At 37.4% G+C, this 19,750-nt stretch overlaps 2 protein-coding genes across 2 annotated transcripts; one reads left to right on the top strand and one right to left on the bottom strand.

Moving 5' to 3' along the window:
* The first annotated feature begins 9,329 nt into the window (after nucleotides 1-9,329).
* Nucleotides 9,330-10,283, top strand: LOC102255140 (putative olfactory receptor 52P1). The gene has a single exon (XM_005880412.1). It carries the CDS (start codon nucleotides 9,330-9,332, stop codon nucleotides 10,281-10,283), a length of 954 nt encoding a protein of 317 aa, XP_005880474.1.
* A 5,542-nt stretch (nucleotides 10,284-15,825) lies between these two features.
* On the bottom strand, nucleotides 15,826-16,776 carry LOC102250683 (olfactory receptor 52A5). The gene has a single exon (XM_005880397.1). It carries the CDS (start codon nucleotides 16,774-16,776, stop codon nucleotides 15,826-15,828), a length of 951 nt encoding a protein of 316 aa, XP_005880459.1.
* Nucleotides 16,777-19,750: the final 2,974 nt, after the last annotated feature.

The following is a 19,750-nucleotide window of genomic DNA, read 5'->3' as shown; positions in this document are numbered from 1 at the left end:
CTGACTCCCTTTACATTGCTGACGCTGTGAATTCCATTAAGGACTATGTTCCTCTACATGGTTCTCTTTACACTCATTTTATATATCCCCTGCCCAGCAGTTTTGCCCAGTCTTGGGAGTACACCTGTGTCTGGAGTGTCCTTTAAGCAAAGACACCTAAAGATTAAGCATAAAGATTCCAGTAAAACACCCAGGGGCTCAGATTTGTTTGGAAAAGTCAAGGCAGGGTCTGCTGCCTTCAGCAAGGTCCGTCTAGAAGCACCCAACTTTTCCAAGATTCCTCCTTATAGACTTTCCAACCAATTCCCATGCTTCGCCACACACATCTTTGCCAGCACTTGTCATTTGTTGATTTTTTGATGATAACCATTATGACAGGTCTGAGATGGAAACTCATTGTCCTTTTGACTTCCATTTCCAGGATGATTAGTGACTTTGAGCATGTTTTCATATGCCTCTTGGCCTTCTGTATGTCCTCTTTTGAAAAGCGTCTATTTAGAGCCTTTGCCCATTTTTTGATTGGATTGTTTATCTACCTTTTGTTAAGTTGCATGAATTCCCTATAAATTTTGGAGATTAAACCCTTCTCAAATATAATATTGGCAAATACATTCTCCCATGCAGTGGGCTCTCTTGTTATTTTGTTGATGATTTCTTTTGATATGCAGAAGCTTTTTATTTTGATGTAGTCCCATTTGTTTATTTTCTCCTTAGTTTCCATTGTCCTAGGAGATGTATCAGTAAAGATACTGCTCCACAATATGTCTGATATTTTGCTGCCTATGGATTCTTTTAAGATTTTTATGGTTTTCTGTCTTAAGTTTAAGTCTTTTATCCATTTGAGTTTATTTTTGTGTATGGTGTAAGTTGGTGATCTAGTTTCATTTTTTTTTGCATGTATCTGTCCAATTTTCCCAATTCCATTTATTGAAGAGACTGTCTTAACTCCATTGTATGCTGTTGCCTCCTTTGTCAAACATTAATTGAGCATAATGGCATGGATCTATTTCTGGGTTCTCTGTTCTGTTCCATTGTCTGTTCTTGTGCCAGTACCATTCAGTTTTGAGAATAGTGACTTTGTAATATACCTTAATATCTGGTATTGTGATAACTCCAACTTTGTTCTTCTTAGGATTGCTTCAGCTATTTGAGATCCATATAAATTTTGGGGGAGTTCGTTCTAGGTCTGTGAAATATGCCATTGGTATTTTAATTGGGATTGCATTGAATGTATAGATCTCTTTGGGTATTATGGACATTTTAAGGATATTTGATTCTACCAATCCATGAACATGGTATGCTCTTCCACTTGTTTATAACTTTTCCTCTCTTTTCTTTTAGCAGCATCCTGTAGTCTAAGTACAGGTCTTTTACCTCATTAGTTAAGTTTATTTCTAGGTATCAATGGTAAATGGAATTTTTTTTTTTTTTTTTTTTAGTTTCTCTTTCTGTGAGTTCATTATTGGTGTATAGAAGTGCCATAGACTTCTGGGTTTTAATTTTGTATCCTATTATGTTTCTGAATTCATTTACAAAATCTAATAGTTTTCTGCTGTAGTCTTTAGGATTGTCTGTGTACAATATCATTTCATCTGTGAATAGCAAGTTTTACTTCTTCTTTTCCAATTTGGATACCTTTGATTTCTTCTTCTTGATTGATTGCTATGGTTAGCACTTTTATAATAATAAAAGCATAATATCCTAATTAGACCAGACATCCTTCCAGACGTCCTTCCTTCTGGACAAAGCTGCGGCAGGCGGGAGCTGAGGCAGAGGCAGCTGCTGTGGTGGCAGAGGCCAAGGCTCTTGTGCAAATTTTGTGCATCAGGCCTCTAGTGTTGAATAAGAGTGGTGATAGTGAGTATCCCTGTCTTGTTGCTCTTTTTAGAGGAAAAGGTTTTAGTATTTGCCCATTGAGTATGACGTTGGCTGTAGGTTTGTCATATAAGGCTTTTATTATGTTGAGTTATGATCCCTCTATTCCCATTTTGCTGAGAGTTTTTATCAAAAAAGGATGTTGGATTTTTTCACTTGCTTTTTCAGCATCAATTGATATGATCATGTGGCTTTTGTCTTTCAATTTGTAGTTGTCTTTCTTTATAGTGTCTTTATCTGGTTTTGGGATTAGGGTAATGTTGGCTTCATAGAAAGAGTTTGAAGTGTTCCTTCCTCTTGAATTTTTTGGAATAGTCTGAGGAGTATCAATGTCACTTCTTCTTTGCATGTTTACTAAATGTCCCCTGTGAAGTTGTCCAGACCAGGGATTTTGTTTGCTGGAAGTTTTTTTTTTTTTTTTTTAAATATATTTTACTGATTTCTTACAGAGAGGAAGGGAGAGGGATAGAGAGTCAGAAACATCGATGAGAGAGAAACATCGATCAGCTGCCTCCTGCACATCTCCTACTGGGGATGTGCCCGCAACCCAGGAACATGCCCTTGTCCGGAATTGAAACTGGGACCCTTCAGTCTGCAGGCCGACACTCTATCCAATGAACCAAACCAGTCAGGGCGAAGTTTTTTGATTACTGCTTCAATATCAATGGTAATTATAGTCCTATTCAGGTTTTCTGATTCTTCCTGAATGAGTTCTGGAAGACTGTATTTTTCTTGGAATAAATATATTTTGTCTAGGTTGTCCAGGTGTTTGGAGTAGGGTTGTTAATAGTATTTTTTAAATAATCCTCTTTATTTATGTGGGTTGGTTGTTACTTCCCCTCTTTCATTTTTTATTTTGTTTATTTGGGTCCTCCATCTTTGTTTCTTGGTGAGCCTGTGATTTATTTCCACTCTGATCTTAATTACTTCCTTTCTTCTACTTACTCTTGGCTTTTCTTGTTGCTCTCTTTTTAGTGCTATAAGTGGTAGGATTAGATAACGTATTACCAGTGTATTTTTGTTTCTTTGTTTGCTTCTTAAAGTGCTGGAGGCTAAGAACAGTAGTTAGGATAATAAATGTGAGAAGTTCATCAGAAGGCTTATTATTAAGCATATTATTATCTGCTGCCAAACAGCTGAGGGCAATTCCCCTAACCTGGCCATCCTTTATTGTTTACCAAACCTTACCTTTGATATGAATATCTGCTTTGCTAAAGGGCAAAATGTTTGAGTAAAAATCCCTGGTTCCCGACATTCAGGGAGCCATTCCACTAGAGAACTGGCTTCTGTCTGGTTCCCCCCAATGCCTTCCAAATTTATATTTCTTGTCTAGTCTCCATCCATTTATGTTGCAGCCCCTTCTCCAGATTCCTGAACCCTTGCTGCAAAAAGACTGCGGCATTTAAGTAGGCCTATAGTGCTATGAATCTTCCACTCAGGACTGCTTTCATTGTCTCCTATAGATATTTTTTTATTGTTGTGTTTTTATTTTCATTTGTTTCCAGGATGTTTTCTATTTCTTCTTTGATCTCTTTGATAACCCATTCATTGTTCAATAGCATGCTATTTAGCCTCCTTTTGTTTGATTGTTTTTTATTGTTTTTATTGTCACCTGACAGGGCTTGATGGAGGACCTAAGGCCATGCCCCCTGCCTGGCAGGGTTTGATGGGGGACCTGAGGCTGCACCCCTGTCCCAGGGCCAGGCTGCGGGACCTGAGGATGCGTTACCTACCTGGAACGGCTTGACAGGCGCCCTGAGGTTGCATCCCCCACCTGGTGCCAGGCCCAGGAACCTGAGTCCGTGCCTCCTATCCTGAGAGGCTTGACAAGGGTGGGGCCGGCTGGGTCTGAATATTGCCCAATGGAGGTGGGGCCCACTGTGTCTAGGTCTCCCACAATTTTGAGGTGCAATGGGTGGGCAGGGACTTGACTCTGGGTCCTGCAATGCTCCCCACACTCTGACAGAAGAAAGATTTTCATATACATTTTACTATTTCTTTTATATCTCTGACACTTCTATTATAGAGAAAGGGCAAAGAGCAATATCAAAATATTTCCTCTAATTAATCCCTTTTAATGTGCATGAATTTTGTTCACCAGGCCACTAGTTTATATATAAGATTTGTTTCCTGAATTAGAATTGCCATGGTAATATACAAAATTATGCAGCTGCCAATGTCTATCTTGATGAAGTCTGGGCCCTGCATGAATGTCATACTTGCAAATTTCTTGGTGGGAAGGAAGTTCAAGGTAAGGAGAGGTAGTTTTATTGGTGGAATCACAATTCAAGAAAGAGCCTTCAATCAATAATTTATCAAAGAAATGTTGGTATGTTCTATAGAAATACCCGTCCCTGCTTGTCTAAAGTGGTACTAAAAAGAGAGAAGTGAGGAGGAGAGAAAAGTGGGGTTCAAGGTATAGTGGATTTTGGTGTTTCTCTGTCTAAAGTATCATTCCAATGTTTGTTTATTTATTTTTCTTTTTTTCTGATTTCCATGAACAGGTTAGAAGAAGAAAGACAAGATGGAATGGGGGAGGAAGAACATCACCAAGCATCCTGATCACGTTGGCCCCTCTTTGCATGTGGGTATCACTGAGTGGGCAGGTGATTTTGCTAATGTATATACTGGTAAAACTTTTTGTTGGGCCAATGTCCATTGTCTCATTCATTTAAAAAATGCTAAATAAGCTGCTGAGGTTGATTCTCCTATTTCTGTCATTCAATATTTGTGTGACTGGTTGAGAATAGGTCATAGACTAGTACAGAGAATCACAGTTTGCCAAATTTGGCTCCTTTGCAAGGAAGGACGCTGACCTGCCATGCCCATTCCAAATGGCACCATGTTCATGCCCTCTGTACTGACCTTTATTGGGATCCCTGGCTTGGAAACTATACAGTGCTGGATTGGGACTCCATTCTGTGCTATGTACTAAATTGCTTTGATAGGAACTTTCGCTCACCATCTAATCTGAACCCAGGCTCCATGAGCCTATGTATGTCTTCTTGGCCATATTGGGAGCCACAGACATTGCACTTAGTACCAGCATTGTCCCCAAGATGCTTGGTATTTTTGGGTTCCACTTGCCAGATATGAATTTTGATGCTTGCCTTTTCCAGATGTGGCTCATCCACACATTTCAGGTTATTGAATCAGGAGTCCTGTTGGCCATGGCTCTGGACCACTATATAGCAATCTGTTATCTTTTGAGGCATGTTACTCTATTCACTCAACAACTAGTCTGGTCTGATTAGCAAATTACACTTTTATTATTTTAATTGTACACCTGAATCCTATATAATTTCATTGACCAATGTCACCCTAATATAGTCAATAAAATAAAAGAAAATCATAATCTCCCATATGACAGCTAAATATAATCAAGCAATCTTAATGGACTCAGGGAAAAAGGCATATTATATGTATGGGTTAGTAATGTCCTGATTATGGCTCTATTCTTAGCTTTGGGATTTCACTTTCTACTGCTCCTCAGAGAAGGTTATGTTTTAATGTATTCCACTGTCATTGTACTAAAGATTTGTTGAGGTGGTAGGTTGTGGAGGAAGAGGATTTGTGTTACTTTCCTCCCTTCTTTCCCTATATTTTCTTCCTTGGATGCAGTGGTTCCAATCTAGTTCTTTGATGACCTATCCTCTATTGACTATATCCCCCCTGCATCCCCCAGAATGAGATTCAGAAGGAATGAAGTGGGCTGAAATGTTTGACTGTTAGAAGAGTTAAGGTCTCGGTATTGCCCTCTAGCTAGGATTTTCCCCTTGGAGAGGAAGCTTTTTTTATACAGAGGGTTCAGGAAAAGTTTCACATTGACTTCTCTTCCAACAGGAAATATTTCTTTGATCCTAACTGTGAATCTGTTGGTGTTTTTAGAAGTAAAGTCTATGTAATATGTGGGACACCTCTGAATGAAGACAATGGAGTTTCTCATACTCATGATAATCTAAATGCAGCCCCCAGCAACTTGTCAGGTTTCATAGTGAAGTGTGTTGATTGTTGTAACTTTAAATACCTCTGCTCCAAGCAGCTGGATACTGTGAGGTGTACTTCCTTGGATGTGCTTGTCTCTCTATGTTTGAGGTGGATGATTTGCCCTGTGACCTCATTTCTAAGAAGGCTTTAAGAAAAGTCATTGATATTCAGTTTGCCTAGCTTTTCCGTGTCAGGACAAGAGTGACAATTCTGAGCTTATTACATGTTAGAGCTAAAATAGAAGTCATTAAATATTTTTTTAAAAAAGTTTACAATGGCCGAAACCGGTTTGGCTCAGTGGATAGAGCGTCGGCCTGCGGACTGAAAGGTCCCAGGTTCGATTCCGGTCAAGGGCATGTACCTGGGTTGCGGGCACATCCCCAGTAGGAGATGTGCAGGAGGCAGCTGATCGATGTTTCTCTCTCATCAATGTTTCTAACTCTCTATCTCTCTCCCTTCCTCTCTGTAAAAAACCAATAAAATATATTTAAAAAAAAAAAAAAAAAGTTTACAATGTAAGTACAGTTTTCCATGGGGAGACATTGTTATTGCTTTGTGCTGCAGCCTGGCCCAGACCTCTTTTCCTTTCAATTTTGTTTCTCCTAAGAGACCCATCAGCCTTCCAGAGGGATCTCCTGAACATTGAAATAGCCTATTACAAAGCAACCATAACTACCAACTTAACCGCAGAGTCCTCACTACCAATGGCTACACTGCCGTATTTTTTAACCATTCCAAGATATGCATATTGGTCTAGGTACTTCAGCAGAAATTATAATTTGATACTTTTCAAAGAATAATAGTTATTTTTTAATCATTACCTACAATATGTCAAGGATTGTGAGATTGTAACTCATAAGCAGAAACTATTTTAAAAAGTCATATTCGAAGATAGCAGCAGAAATAAATGAAGGGTAGGCAATGACTATGAGTAAGTTATTGCTGGTGGGTCAGAAGCCTTGAGAGCAAGATAAAAATCTGTGAAATTCTTGAGGGACTGTGGAGGACATAGAGAAACATCAGATATTCCCGTGGACTCCACTGAGAGTTTACTGCGATAAAGTGCCCTCCTTTGTTTATTTCCAGTTTGATGAAGGCGATGACATGCAAGTGAAAACAGGACGAGCACATGGTAAGACCTTTAACGGAAATGAAGACTCCATGGATGCTTGACTGGAGTGGTAGAAATAGAGAAGGCAAAGATAGTTCTGATTTTCTAATGGCTGGGTGGTATCAGTTGTTGCCAACAAATAAAATATATTTGTATGGAAAAGAATGGGAGAGCTTACTGAATTTAGTTTGGGGTATTTTTATGTGTTCTTATTTCAATACCTCTATATAAAATACATAAGGTATTCAAAAGAGACTGTAGAGAAAAAACCACTGTATTCCAGTAGAGTTCTCTATTCTGAAGTAGCAGGTTCCAGGCAAGAGAAAATGCTGACTGACTCTGACACAAACAAAACAGCAAAGCTCAGGGTGTCAGAAGAAATAAGGCACTTACATGGTTCAGAAGCAGTTGGAATAGTATTGCTAATAGGAAATTAGAGAAGTCTGGGCAGGTATTTGGATTACCTGGCAAACTGCTGAAGATAATATAAAGATTTCAAAATAAGCCTGGGAGAAGACAGAAAAACTTTCGAGATAAGAGGGGTAACTGTACAAGCAGACCACGATTTTGGGGTAGTTCCCCGTAATTTCCTCTGTGTGCCACATTCTATGGCTCTGACTGGAAGCTTCCATTGTTAAGAAGTCACTTTACTGCTTTTCTCGTGGTACAGATGACATGTTATGATCTTGTAAGTGCTTCTTTTCTCTTGGTGTAGATGACATGTTACTATCTTGTAAATTAGTTTATAAAAAACTAAAAGATGATTTTAAAATATTTGCATATATTTACCAAGAGTGATTATGCTTGTTTGTAATCTTAGGTGGGTTAGCCTTTTGTATGTTTGATTCTCCTAGAAGGAAATATAAGAATGGAACTTGGCCAACCAAATTTCCAAGTGCAAAACAATCATTTGAGAATTTGCAATCAGCAAGAGTTTGATAAATACTTAAAATTTCTTCATACTCTGAATGTTCACTATTTGCAGGTTTTGTCCTAAATTCTTATATTTGTCTTGGGTTATAGACTTCATCCCCTTAGGCAGTAATTTTCACAACAGTAAGTTTCTTTATTGTGGCTACAGTTTAAGCTCTGAATTTTTATAAATTAAATAAAAAATCTTTAACTTTTAACAAGGAATAATAGACCATTCCACCCCCCAACACACACACACACACACACACACACACACACACACACACACACATTATTTACATTTACTCCTCTACACAAGGAATCATTGCATTAGTAGTATTTACCAATATATCGTGAGTTTTTACATCAGTGGCATTCAGGACCATAAATAGAGACCCTGGGAGCAATTGTAAGTTTAAAATCATGTTAAGAAAAGTGAAGTACATATGCCAGAATAATGATAGTAGGAAGATCCTGGATGCTAGGAATAACAATAGGGGTCAGTTACCAAAACAAAAGGACAGGGTCACAGCAAGAGTCACAAGGTACTACTCCTGCTGCTGAGACCAATAGGGCTGAATTGCACTTGCTTTGTCCTTCATTATTATCAGTCAGGAAAGATGCTAGAGACAGAGGGAGTGATGTCTGCAGCTGTGTATTAGGGCTTTGCAGAAAATAGTCTGGGCTTATTAAGAACTATTGTTCTTATTTGCAGCAACTTTAAATCATTTTACAGCATGAAGAACTAATATATTCAATTTTTTCTGTTTATGTGATTGTGTTATGCTGTATATCTTCAGGTCTTCTTAAGGAATTTATTGAAAATAGGGACAAATTTGTCTTTGATTAATGAGAGGGCATTGATTAGCTTTAATTTTTATAAGTACATTCTATATTTTTGGTTAGAAGATCTTATTCTAAATTCTTGATTACTTTGATATGCTCACTATGAATGAATATTATTATTATTTTTAAAACACCTGTAGCTTATTGTGTGTGTGTTTATGTATAGGTACCCACACTTGATATCAATTTGTTTGAAAAGACAACTTGTTTTTTTCTCTAAAACTGTTTATCTCACAGAATCCATGTTGGCTTTGACATAATAATGAGGCTATGATATTACTAACCGATACTAATGCGAAATAAAAACTACAGTGTAGAATTGAAAACAATTCCAAAACATAGGAAAAAATATCTGAAAGATTTGAATTCAGACTTCTCATTTGCAGGTGAAGATGCTGAAACTTAGAATGGCGAAGTGGTATACCTGATTACTGACAGAGGTTTAGGAGGAGTCTGCCCTCCAGGTAGGCTATTAAATCATGTGTCTGGACTTCCTACTTGCTGGGCCATAGAAGAAGCACTTTGTTACACTGCTTTCTTGTACCGGAGAATTAACTGGCTACTGTGTACATGAGCATGCAACTTACTGAGTTTTAACATGGCAGACAATTCTACATATCACTACATCTCTTCTTTCTTCCTGGTTGGTATTCCTGGTTTGCAAGACTTTCACTGCTGGATTGGCATCCCTGTCTGCCTATTGTTTGTCCTGGCTCTGCTGGGGAACAGCATAATCATTGTCACCATCAAACTAGAGCCTAGCCTCCACCAGCCTATGTATTTCTTCCTTTGCATGCTGGCAGTGATAGACATAAGTCTTGTCTTATCCGTAGCCCCGAGGATGCTTGGTATCTTCTGGTTGGAAGCTCATGGGATTGAATTTAATACCTGCCTAGCACAAATGTATTTAATTCACACATTTTGCATAATTGAGTCAGCCCTCCTAGTTGCCATGGCCTTTGATCGGTATGTAGCTATTTGCATCCCACTGCGTTATACAACCATTCTGACAACAACCATGGTCATTAAAATGGGTCTGGGTAGCATGACCCGAGCTACCCTTATGGTTTTGCCCTGCCCTCTTCTCATTAAGAGGCTACCATATTATACCAAAAAGGTCATCAATCATACCTATTGTGAGCACATGGCTGTGGTGAAGTTGGCCAGTGCCAACACTCTCATTAACAGAGCATATGGCATCTCAGTGGCCCTTTCAGTGATGATATTGGACCTAGGGCTCATAGCCACATCCTATATCAAAATCCTCCAGGCTGTCTTTCAGCTCTCTTCCCAGAATGCCCGCTCTAAAGCACTGGGCACCTGCGCTGCCCATGTCTGCACTATTCTTGCCTTCTACACACCTGCACTATTTAGCTTCCTAACTCACCGCATTGGCAAGAAGGTACCTCCAAGCGTCCACATAATTTTTGCAAGTTTGTACCTTCTGATACCCCCTACAGTCAATCCCTTGGTATATGGTGTCAAGACCAAGCAGATTCGTGACCGAGTGATGGGTCTCTTCTTCCCAAACAAGAAAATTTCTGAAAACTGAAATATATATGTATACAAACTCATGTTGGTAAAATCTGTCTCATGAAGTCCTAGTGCATTAGCAATACCTGCAACCCTGTCCCCAACATGCTATTTCTCCATTCAGCTGTGTCTTTCACCAGAGATATTTGATGCTGTGCATTTATATTTTCTTTCTTTTATAAATAAAGGATTGCCTCCTTATTGGAAGCTTTCAATAACTGTTAGGAACATTTGTTATTTATTATTATTATTTCATACTAGAGGCCCAGTGCACAAAATTTCTGCATGGGAGTGTGTGTCTCACAGCCCAGCCTGCACCCTCTCCAATCTGGGACCCCCTCGAGGGATGTCTGACTACCCATTTATGCCGGATCCCACCTAAATGGGCAGTCGGACATCTCTTTCACAATCCAGGACTGCTGGCTCCTAACTGCTCGCCTGACTTCCTGCCTGATAGCCCCTAACCCAGTGGTTCTCAACCTGTGGGTCACGACCCATTTGGGGGTCGAACGACCCTTTCACATGGGTTGCCTAAATACATCCTGCATATCAGATACTTACATTATGATTCATAACAGTAGAAAATTACAGTTATGAAGTGGCAACGAAAATAGTTTTATGGTTGGGGCTTCACCACAACATGAAGAACTGTATTAAAGGGTCGCAGCATTAAGAAGGTTGAGAACCACTGCCCTAACCGTTTCTTCCTGCCAGCCTGATCACCCCCTAACGACTCCCCTGCCAGCCTGATTGATGCCTAACTGCTCCCCTGCTAGCCTGATTTCCCCTAACTGCCCTCTCCTGCTGGCTAGTCACCCCTAACTGCTCTACCCTGCAGGCCTGGTCCCACCCAACTTCCCTCCACTGCATGCCTGGGTCCCCCACAACTGCCCTCCCCTGCAGGCCATCTTATGTCCAAATGGGGGCAGCCATCTTGTGTGTTGGAGTGATGGTCAGTTTGCATATTACCTCTTTATTATATAGGATTCTATATTTATTGACAACATTTCAATATCCTCAATTGTGGAATGACTAGGCTAATTATTGTCACAATTTAAAGCTTCTCAATACACTGAACAATGCATTTTATACAAACAGGTGTGTGTTTTCATTGTTATTTGTTCCATGCTCTGTTTAAAAGTTCTCAAGTAAAAATGATTATTCTCAAGTTTCTTTTGATTTATTATAGTAATAATGACTTAATTTTCAAATGATGATCACTGTGTATTTGCTTGTTTACTGAACACTTTACACATATTTACTTCTTCAGTCAAAAAACTATACAGTGAGATCGGTGTTTATTATACTCACTGTATCAATTAGTAAACTGAGACACAGTGGTTATATAAGTTGCACAAGGAAGTAGTAATGTAGAATTTGACCCAGGGAATTGAGCTTCAGAAAACATGCTTTTTACCTTGCAATATTGTCTAGCATGATGGAAGTCTTACACTTATTCACTTTAAGAATATGGAAATCTATTTTTAAATATATTTAATTCTCCTTCATCTGATCTTTTTTTTTTTTTAGATATTGTGGTAGATTTTCTCGAGTCTCCCTTAACCCCTTATTATAATTTCCAGGGATTACTTCTATATAACTAGATATATGTCCACTCAATGTAGCTTTTTATCACTATTACTATGATTTCCAAATTTATGTAAAATTTGCAGAGACACAAAATCCTATTTACTGACATCAATACCTTTTTGAAGGATATAAGTTATTGGTCACATTCATTAAGTGCTTCATTTGAAAACAATTACTTTCTTAATTAATAATATTAATTTTATTTTGTATGGAGCACAGGGGAATCTACTTTGGGCATCTGTATAAATGATCTGTGGATTACATTCTTTTACATTTTGCTCATTTTATTGGGTGAGAGTTCACTGAGTTGGAAATTGATGATTTTTGACCAGAGTTCATATGTGTTTTTCAAATGCTTAAAGAACATTTGTGTGTGTTCAAATAAATTAATTCCTCAAACCTGTCTTTTTATGTGTGTGATTTTTTTTTTTGTGTGTGTGTTTTTGCTATGGAATTATTTTTGTTTGTTGTTGACTATATATGTATCCATTTAACTTTTATATGCTTTATATAGCAGTGTGTTTCCTTACGCTAATATAATTCATTCATTTCCTCAATGAGTATATCTTGAGAGGCTTTCTCAGATATTTTAGAGCTAGAGCGATAGGGAGAGAAAAGTCAAGTTCAAATATTCTATCACTAATAACTGGTGAGTTTTATTTTTAAGTTTGTAAATTGTGATTTTACCATTGATTGAATGTAAAAAAAATATTTTTTTATACTTTAGAGAATCAGAGTAAGGATAAATGAGATAATGAATGGAACACAAGTATCACAATGGTCAACAAAGCCTTCTTTCATATGTACCAGTATCAATGCCATGATAGGCATGGGAAATTTGAAAATAAATTAGCAAAGGTATTTTTCCAGGTGTCTAAATTGAGTTCCTGACTAGTTATCTCTACCCAGAGATCCTATTTCTTTATTTAACACGTCCAAAAGTGAGCATTTTGCTCTTATTCACTCACCCAAATTATCCTACTAAATTTCTTACCTTACCAAGTCACTGAAATCAACAAGAGAGAATCAGTAGTGTCATACAGTATTTATTAAAAGTCAGATATATGCTAAAAACATATGAAAAACAAAGTGAGTAGGAAAAGTAAGGGAATTAAGTGAAAAGAAAAATAATCCAGCATCTATTGTAAATAATGTAGAAAAAGATAAGTGTAATATACTATAGTTTTTTCAATGTGTAAATTAATTTTGGAACACCAAAATAATACTGTGTCTGAGAAAAAAAATAATTAAACATGTTTAAGAGATACCAAGAAAAAACTGAGATCAGTCTTAAAGAACGATAGTAATATTATCAGGTAACAGGGCAAGGGTTTCCAAGTACAGGTAACATCACAATGGATGTAAATAGGTCAAGTAAGAAAATTGAACATACATCCAGAAGTCAGTATTGTCATAAAAATACAATTAGAGAACTTCAAGGAAAAACATATAATTAGAAAATCAGCAGGGACTTCCAATAGGAAAATATATAGTCTGTCACACTATGAAGGGCATTGGTCACCTTGGGTAATAAAGGACAGTGTAATGAAACTAGAGAAAATATCCACACAGACTGGTACACAATGAATAACGTTGGATCCAGGTCATAAACCTAGCTCAAAACCTGAATATTTTACTAAATGGCTACATGTTATTTTGTACCTATAGAGTCTATTGTTATTCTTGATCAATCACACAGACTATGAACATGTCAGGTCTATGGGACAACCTATAGTACTCAGACCACACCAGCTTGCGGCTTCTTTCTGTGAATAAAATCTGATTGGGCCCTAACCAGTTTGGCTCAGTGGATAGAGCGTAGGCCTGTGGACTGAAGGGTCCCAGGTTCGATTCCTGTCAAGGGCATGTACCTTGGTTGCGGGCACATCCCCAGTAGGAGATGTGCAGGAGGCAGCTGATTGATGTTTCTCTCTCATCGATGTTTCTAACTCTCGATCCCTCTCCCTTCCTCTCTGTAAAAAAATCAATAAAATATATTAAAAAAAATAAAATCTGATTGGAGTGCCACCTTATCCATCAATTTATGGAAGCTTTTGCCCTATACAGTAAGTCCTCATAGAACATCATTGATAGGTTTTGAAACTTTTACAGAAACAACATATATTGAAACCAATTTTAACCTTAGGCTAATTGATGAAAACAATTGGCATCTCATCCACTTTTTAAAACTATGTTGAATGAAATGAAATTATTCAAGAACATGCTGTAGTGGCAATTAGGACAAAGAACATATGATCATAAAAGCTTAAAATATTTACTCTTTCCCTTTGCAAATCATTTGTTCACAAGTTGAATAGTTGAAGTTCATACGATATTTAGGTTGATGAAACTATTTTGTATGAGACTATAATGGTGAATACATGTCCTTATACATTTTTGAAAAACACAAAACTTTAAACTACAGAGTGGCCCTTCAATTAAATACAATTATTGAGGATGTTGGAGGGTTCTCAGAGAGATGCCGACTATAACAAAAAAAGTCCAATTGTATAGCAGATGAATGAAATAACCTCCCTGAAGGTGATGGTGGGAAAAGGCACTGATCTAAGTAACTTTGGGAGTGAGAACTAAAGGGAAAAGGGTTGTCCATAAACCCTTTACTCTAGTTGACAAAGTTTTTATCACAGAGGAAAGAACTATCATATCATAGGTGGCTTTAAACTAGAAATTACCAATGAAATACATGGGTAACAGATGGTTGAAGGAAGGTGTTTCACTGTTGAAGGAGAAATTTACTGATCAGCAAGAAGAAGAGGCCAGAAAGGTTCAGGTGGTAATGAATTAAAGTGGCAGATATTAGTAGGAACTGAAAATTAGCTGAATTTAGATATAAATGGTTACATATGGAAATATTTATTGATATGTTCACTTACATAGGTTAGCGTACACACAAAATTCCTTGTTCTGTCAGCAGAGAGAACCATAAAGAAAGACAGGTAGAAAGCACCAAGCATATCTGTGGTCCAGTTCAAGAAATATCCAAGATAAGCCTGGAGCAATTTTTAATGCCATAAGGTAAGTATCTCTCTCTCTCTCTCTCTCTCTCTCTCTCTCTCTCTCTCTCTAACACACACACACACACACACACACACACACACACAATTGAATGACAACGAAAATTAGAAAAATGAGGAAAAAGAGGAAGGCAATTACTGAAATCAAAATAAAACAAAAAGAAGTTAGTACATTATCATTAGAATTCTCAAGTTCATACTGGATTTATTCAGTTTTTAAAGAATACCACAAACAACATTTTGAATCAGAGGCTAACCAATTACATTTAGTGTGTTTTTAAAACCCTTTCTCACTGAAAGATTGAGGAAAGAATTTCACTGAATGAATAAAAAGTCTTTATGAATCTTCTGTATCTTATGGCACCTATTGATGAATTAATTACTTATCCATAAAAAACTGAAATTGTTTAAATAGCATTTAGAGCTTTAGTGTCTTGAATGCAAACTTTGTTTTTGGCACACAATGAACTAGAGAAAGCACAGAATCTTGCTAAGAATAATGGTTTCTCTGAGAGTTATTTATCTATACTAATAAAAGGGTAATATGCTAATTAGACTGAATCCAGCAGACATCTTCCAGATGTCTGACTTCCTTCCAGACAAAGCCACATTGGCAGGGGCCCAGGCAGAGGCGCCTAGCTGTGATCAGGCCAGTGGGAAAGCAAATAGTTAGGGGCGAGATCAGGCAGGCAGGCAGGCAGAGGTGGTTAGTGGCAATCAGGCCATCAGGGGCACAGTTAGGGGCAATCAGACAGGCAGGCAGAGGCAGTTAGGAGCCAGAAGTCCTGGGTTGCGAGAGGGATGTCCGACTGTCGGTTTAGGCCCGATACAGACTGCCAGATTGGAGAGGGTGCAGGCCAGGCTACGGGACCCCCCAACCCCATGCATAAATTTCATACACCAGGCCTCTTGTATGATATTAAATAAGAAAAAAAGTCAGGAAGCATCCTTAGAGTGGAAAATTTTGCATGCTCGATTTCGAATCTGTTTGGTCTTCACACCATACACAATAGGACTGAGCAATGGTGGGACAAGCAGGTAAAGGTTGGACAAAAGAATATGAATGTAAGGTGGAATGTGGAATCCAAACCTGTGTGTAAAGAGGGAGAAGAAAGCCAGGAGATAAAACTCAAGGAAGACACAAATGTGAGCAATGCAGGTGTTAAAGGCTTTCAGCCTGGCTTCCTTCTGAGGCAGACTGAAGACAGTTATAAATATTTGAATGTAGGATACTGTGATGAAGATTATATCAAAGCCAAGTACACTGAAAGCCACAAACAGACCATAGATCTTGTTGATTCTAGTATCTTCTGCTGCCAATTTCACGATGGCCATGTGCTCACAGTATGAATGGGAGACCACAGTGGTCCAGTAATACTTCAACCGGCATTTGATGAGGATGAGACATGGAGCCACAAGAAGGGCTCCTCTGAGTGTCACCCCAACCCCAATCTGAGTGAGAAGTTGGTGGGTAAAAATGGCTGCATGTCTCAGGGGATCACAGATTGCCACATAGCGGTCCAGGGCCATGGCCAGCAGGATACCTGACTCAATGGCCTGGAAGGTGTGAATAAGCCACATTTGCAAGAGACAGGCATCAAAGTGTATCTTGGGCAGATGAAACCAGAATATTCCTAGCATTTTTGGCAGGATGCAGGTACTGAGAGCAATGTCTGTGGCTCCAAGCATTGCCAGGAAGAGATACATGGGTTCGTGGAGGCTGCGCTCAGATTTGATGATGACCAGGATCAGAGAATTCCCAAACAGAGCAAAGATGTACATGGCACAGAAAGGGATGCCTATCCAGGCCTGAACAGACTCCAGACCAGGGATTCCCACCAGTGTCAGCACCGAGGGCATGAAGACTGTGCCATTGAGCTTGTACATGATGGCTTAGAACTCCCTGCTTTAGAACTTCTGATTCAAGACTGTGTGGGTTGAGTATCTCTCTTCTATTTTCTGTTCCAAGATAGATTTCTGCAAAATCTGAACTGGAAAAATTTTTACCTAATAGAATAAGAGCCATATATTAAAATTTGCTATGGTTGTTTATTAGGAAGTGTTTCTATTATCACAATCGGATTAATTAATAATATCTCTATTTTTCATATGTATACAAAAACTGATATTATTCAATATTATTTTAGTATATAAACTAGAAAACATAAAAAGCAAAAACATGAAATGTCAAATATACTTACAATATTAAATAGGTAATTTTATTTGTTCAGTTTATGATTTTTGATTCAAATAAACAACAGGTTTTAATATATTTTTACAAGCACCTTTGGATACTATTAAAAAAACTAAGTTTCCTGTATGTTGTACTTATTCGTCTATGGAAGTGATAGTCTGTGATCCAAATAGGTATCTGCTGGCAATTGTCATATTTAAGCATTAGTACAATTCCTTGGACGTTTACTTTTCTCTCACATATTGAAATTAGGCACACAACTAATACAAATGAAGGTCAATATTCTTTTATTGGGTATCTACTATAGATGGGGCTCTGTGCAAGGTCTGGATAAGCAAACAGCAAAGCTACAGAACTAATCAAAACATGAGGCTGAACTCATTTGACTATTTTGCACTTCAATTTTACACGAGAATATCTGGTCTTATGATTACACTATATCCTGGTCCACTGGTAAGGCGGGGATTACCAGTAGAGGTGGGGATCACCAGAAAATTCGGTGGGGAGATTCACTGAACATAAAGCTCGTACCAGCTTTGGAATTTGTGATCCAATGTGGGCGAGGACATCTTTTTCAAGCCAGGCTATTATGGGGAAGAATTTGATTAAAAGGCAAAATTATAAAGAAATTGAAATGTCAAAAGGTACTTCTCAAATGAGGCTGAAGTAAAAAGAGTGCCGTTGTCATATTTAACTATGTGGGTTCTTGTTCAAATTGCAAAATGACTAATTCATATTGGGGATCATAAGCCTGTAATAACTAAAAAGGCCTTGGATCCTCCACCTCTGGTGTGGAAAGGCACCACAGCTAGAGAGATTAAAGCTGTCAGCTCTCTTGCAGGGAAACTCTGATGCTTTGTTTGAAAATTACCATATGATGCCTTGGGACAGGCAGAATTTACCTAAAATAACTTTAAAGGGTAGTCAATGCTATAGGAAAAAATTTCCAGGAAAAGAACTGTGATATATTGTCTTGTCTATATGTGTGTTGATCTGTCCTTTTTGTTTGGTTTAATGTGTTTATTTTTAGTTTATTAAGCATGCCTTTAGTTTGATTTAATAAGAAAGGAAACCTGGTGCCACCAGGCCATTTACTGAGTTTCTCCAAAGCAAACAGGATGTGGGGGTGCGGAGACATATAGCCTGTACCTGTCCTAGGTGACAAAGAAAAGTCTCATTCTGACCATGTTTTTTATTTCCCAGTCTGTCATTTAAAAATTTGGCAGAATTCAAGGGAGACATCTGGGATATCTGTATTTGTGAAGAGAAAAAGGCTGGTTTAAGAGAAAGGCGTGCCCCATCTGATCTTGGATGGCTTATTAAACTGAGCTCAGTCTCTTTACAGATGCTACAGAATAAACCCAAGACTGTTTTTTTCTTCAGAAATATGATGAAAATGACCCAAGGAAAAAATACAGGCTGGTTCTAAGCAACAAGATTAGTGTTTTCATAATAAATTGTAGTTTTTGAATAATAATGGACCACATTCCAAAGTTAACCTTAAGGCTACTAAAAGTCAATAAGTTATCTCTGTTACAGAATTTGCCAAAGTAAATGCCTTGGATAATAATAATTGTCTTTTAAACCTCAAAATTGTTAAAACATGGATAAATAAACATAACTAAAATGAAGGATTTGTGGTGGAGCTTTTCAGTGATAAGTACAGGTATATTGATGGAAGAGGAGGCTGGTCTCATTTCCCACAGCAGAAACTTTAGATCTCTAAGGAAAGAATGGGGTGATTTTACATTCAAATAGCTATAAGCTTGCTTCCCTGCTTCACCCTCCTTTCACCAGCCAGAAACATAGTTTTCCAAAGTCTTTGGCAACTTAAAACTTTGGAGTTTGCTAAATTAAATAATAAAAATTTATTAGATATGTAGGTATTTTAAAATAAGAAAATTCTGAAATGTTATTCTGAGTTTGCCTCATATGAAAAATCTAGAGGACAGAATTGAATATATTAATTAAATATGCCTTGTATATGTGAAATATATCCTTAAAAGTTGTTACTAATCTAAGAAATGCTAAGTATTTAAATTGCCATCTAAAATTTAAGGCTTCTAAGAGTTTAAAGTTCAAATTATGTTGGGAGAAATTATATAGTTATGATAACAAAATGCATAAAGTAGAAATTTAGTTTAGAAAAATAATTCTTGTATTTTCTCTAGAGAAATTAGTAGCTTAAAATATATTGTAGTCATTTTGTGTACTATGTGTAGTAAAATTTCAACCTAAAATATAATATTTTATATGGTCTAATTAAAAAAGAGGATTAATTCTATAGTCTGAACCAAATTTTTAATATAAAAACCAATTTAAATTTAATGAATATCTTTTAGAATAATTACAAAAGGTATATAATATAATATTTAAGGTCTCATATAAATTGTTATATGAGAAGAAAATATTTTTATAAGCAATTGGGTTTCACAAAGGCCAATGTAAAAATTTGCATTTCTGAGACCTCCTATAACCCCTCTGTGTATGCAAATCAGCACTAGACAAAAAGAATGCTGTTCAAAAGTAAATTTTAAGCTTAATTTAAAAAAGAAATTTTTAAATCTCTTCTGCTACTATTTACATGGTAAACTAAAGGTTATTATCAAGCATTAAATCTAATCATTAATTAGTCACCATAAGTAAAAGAGACACTTAAAATATAGG

Source organism: Myotis brandtii, unplaced genomic scaffold (assembly GCF_000412655.1).
Source record: "Myotis brandtii unplaced genomic scaffold, ASM41265v1 scaffold637, whole genome shotgun sequence".
NCBI lineage: Eukaryota > Metazoa > Chordata > Mammalia > Chiroptera > Vespertilionidae > Myotis > Myotis brandtii.
This window is presented reverse-complemented; position numbering and strand designations above follow the sequence as displayed.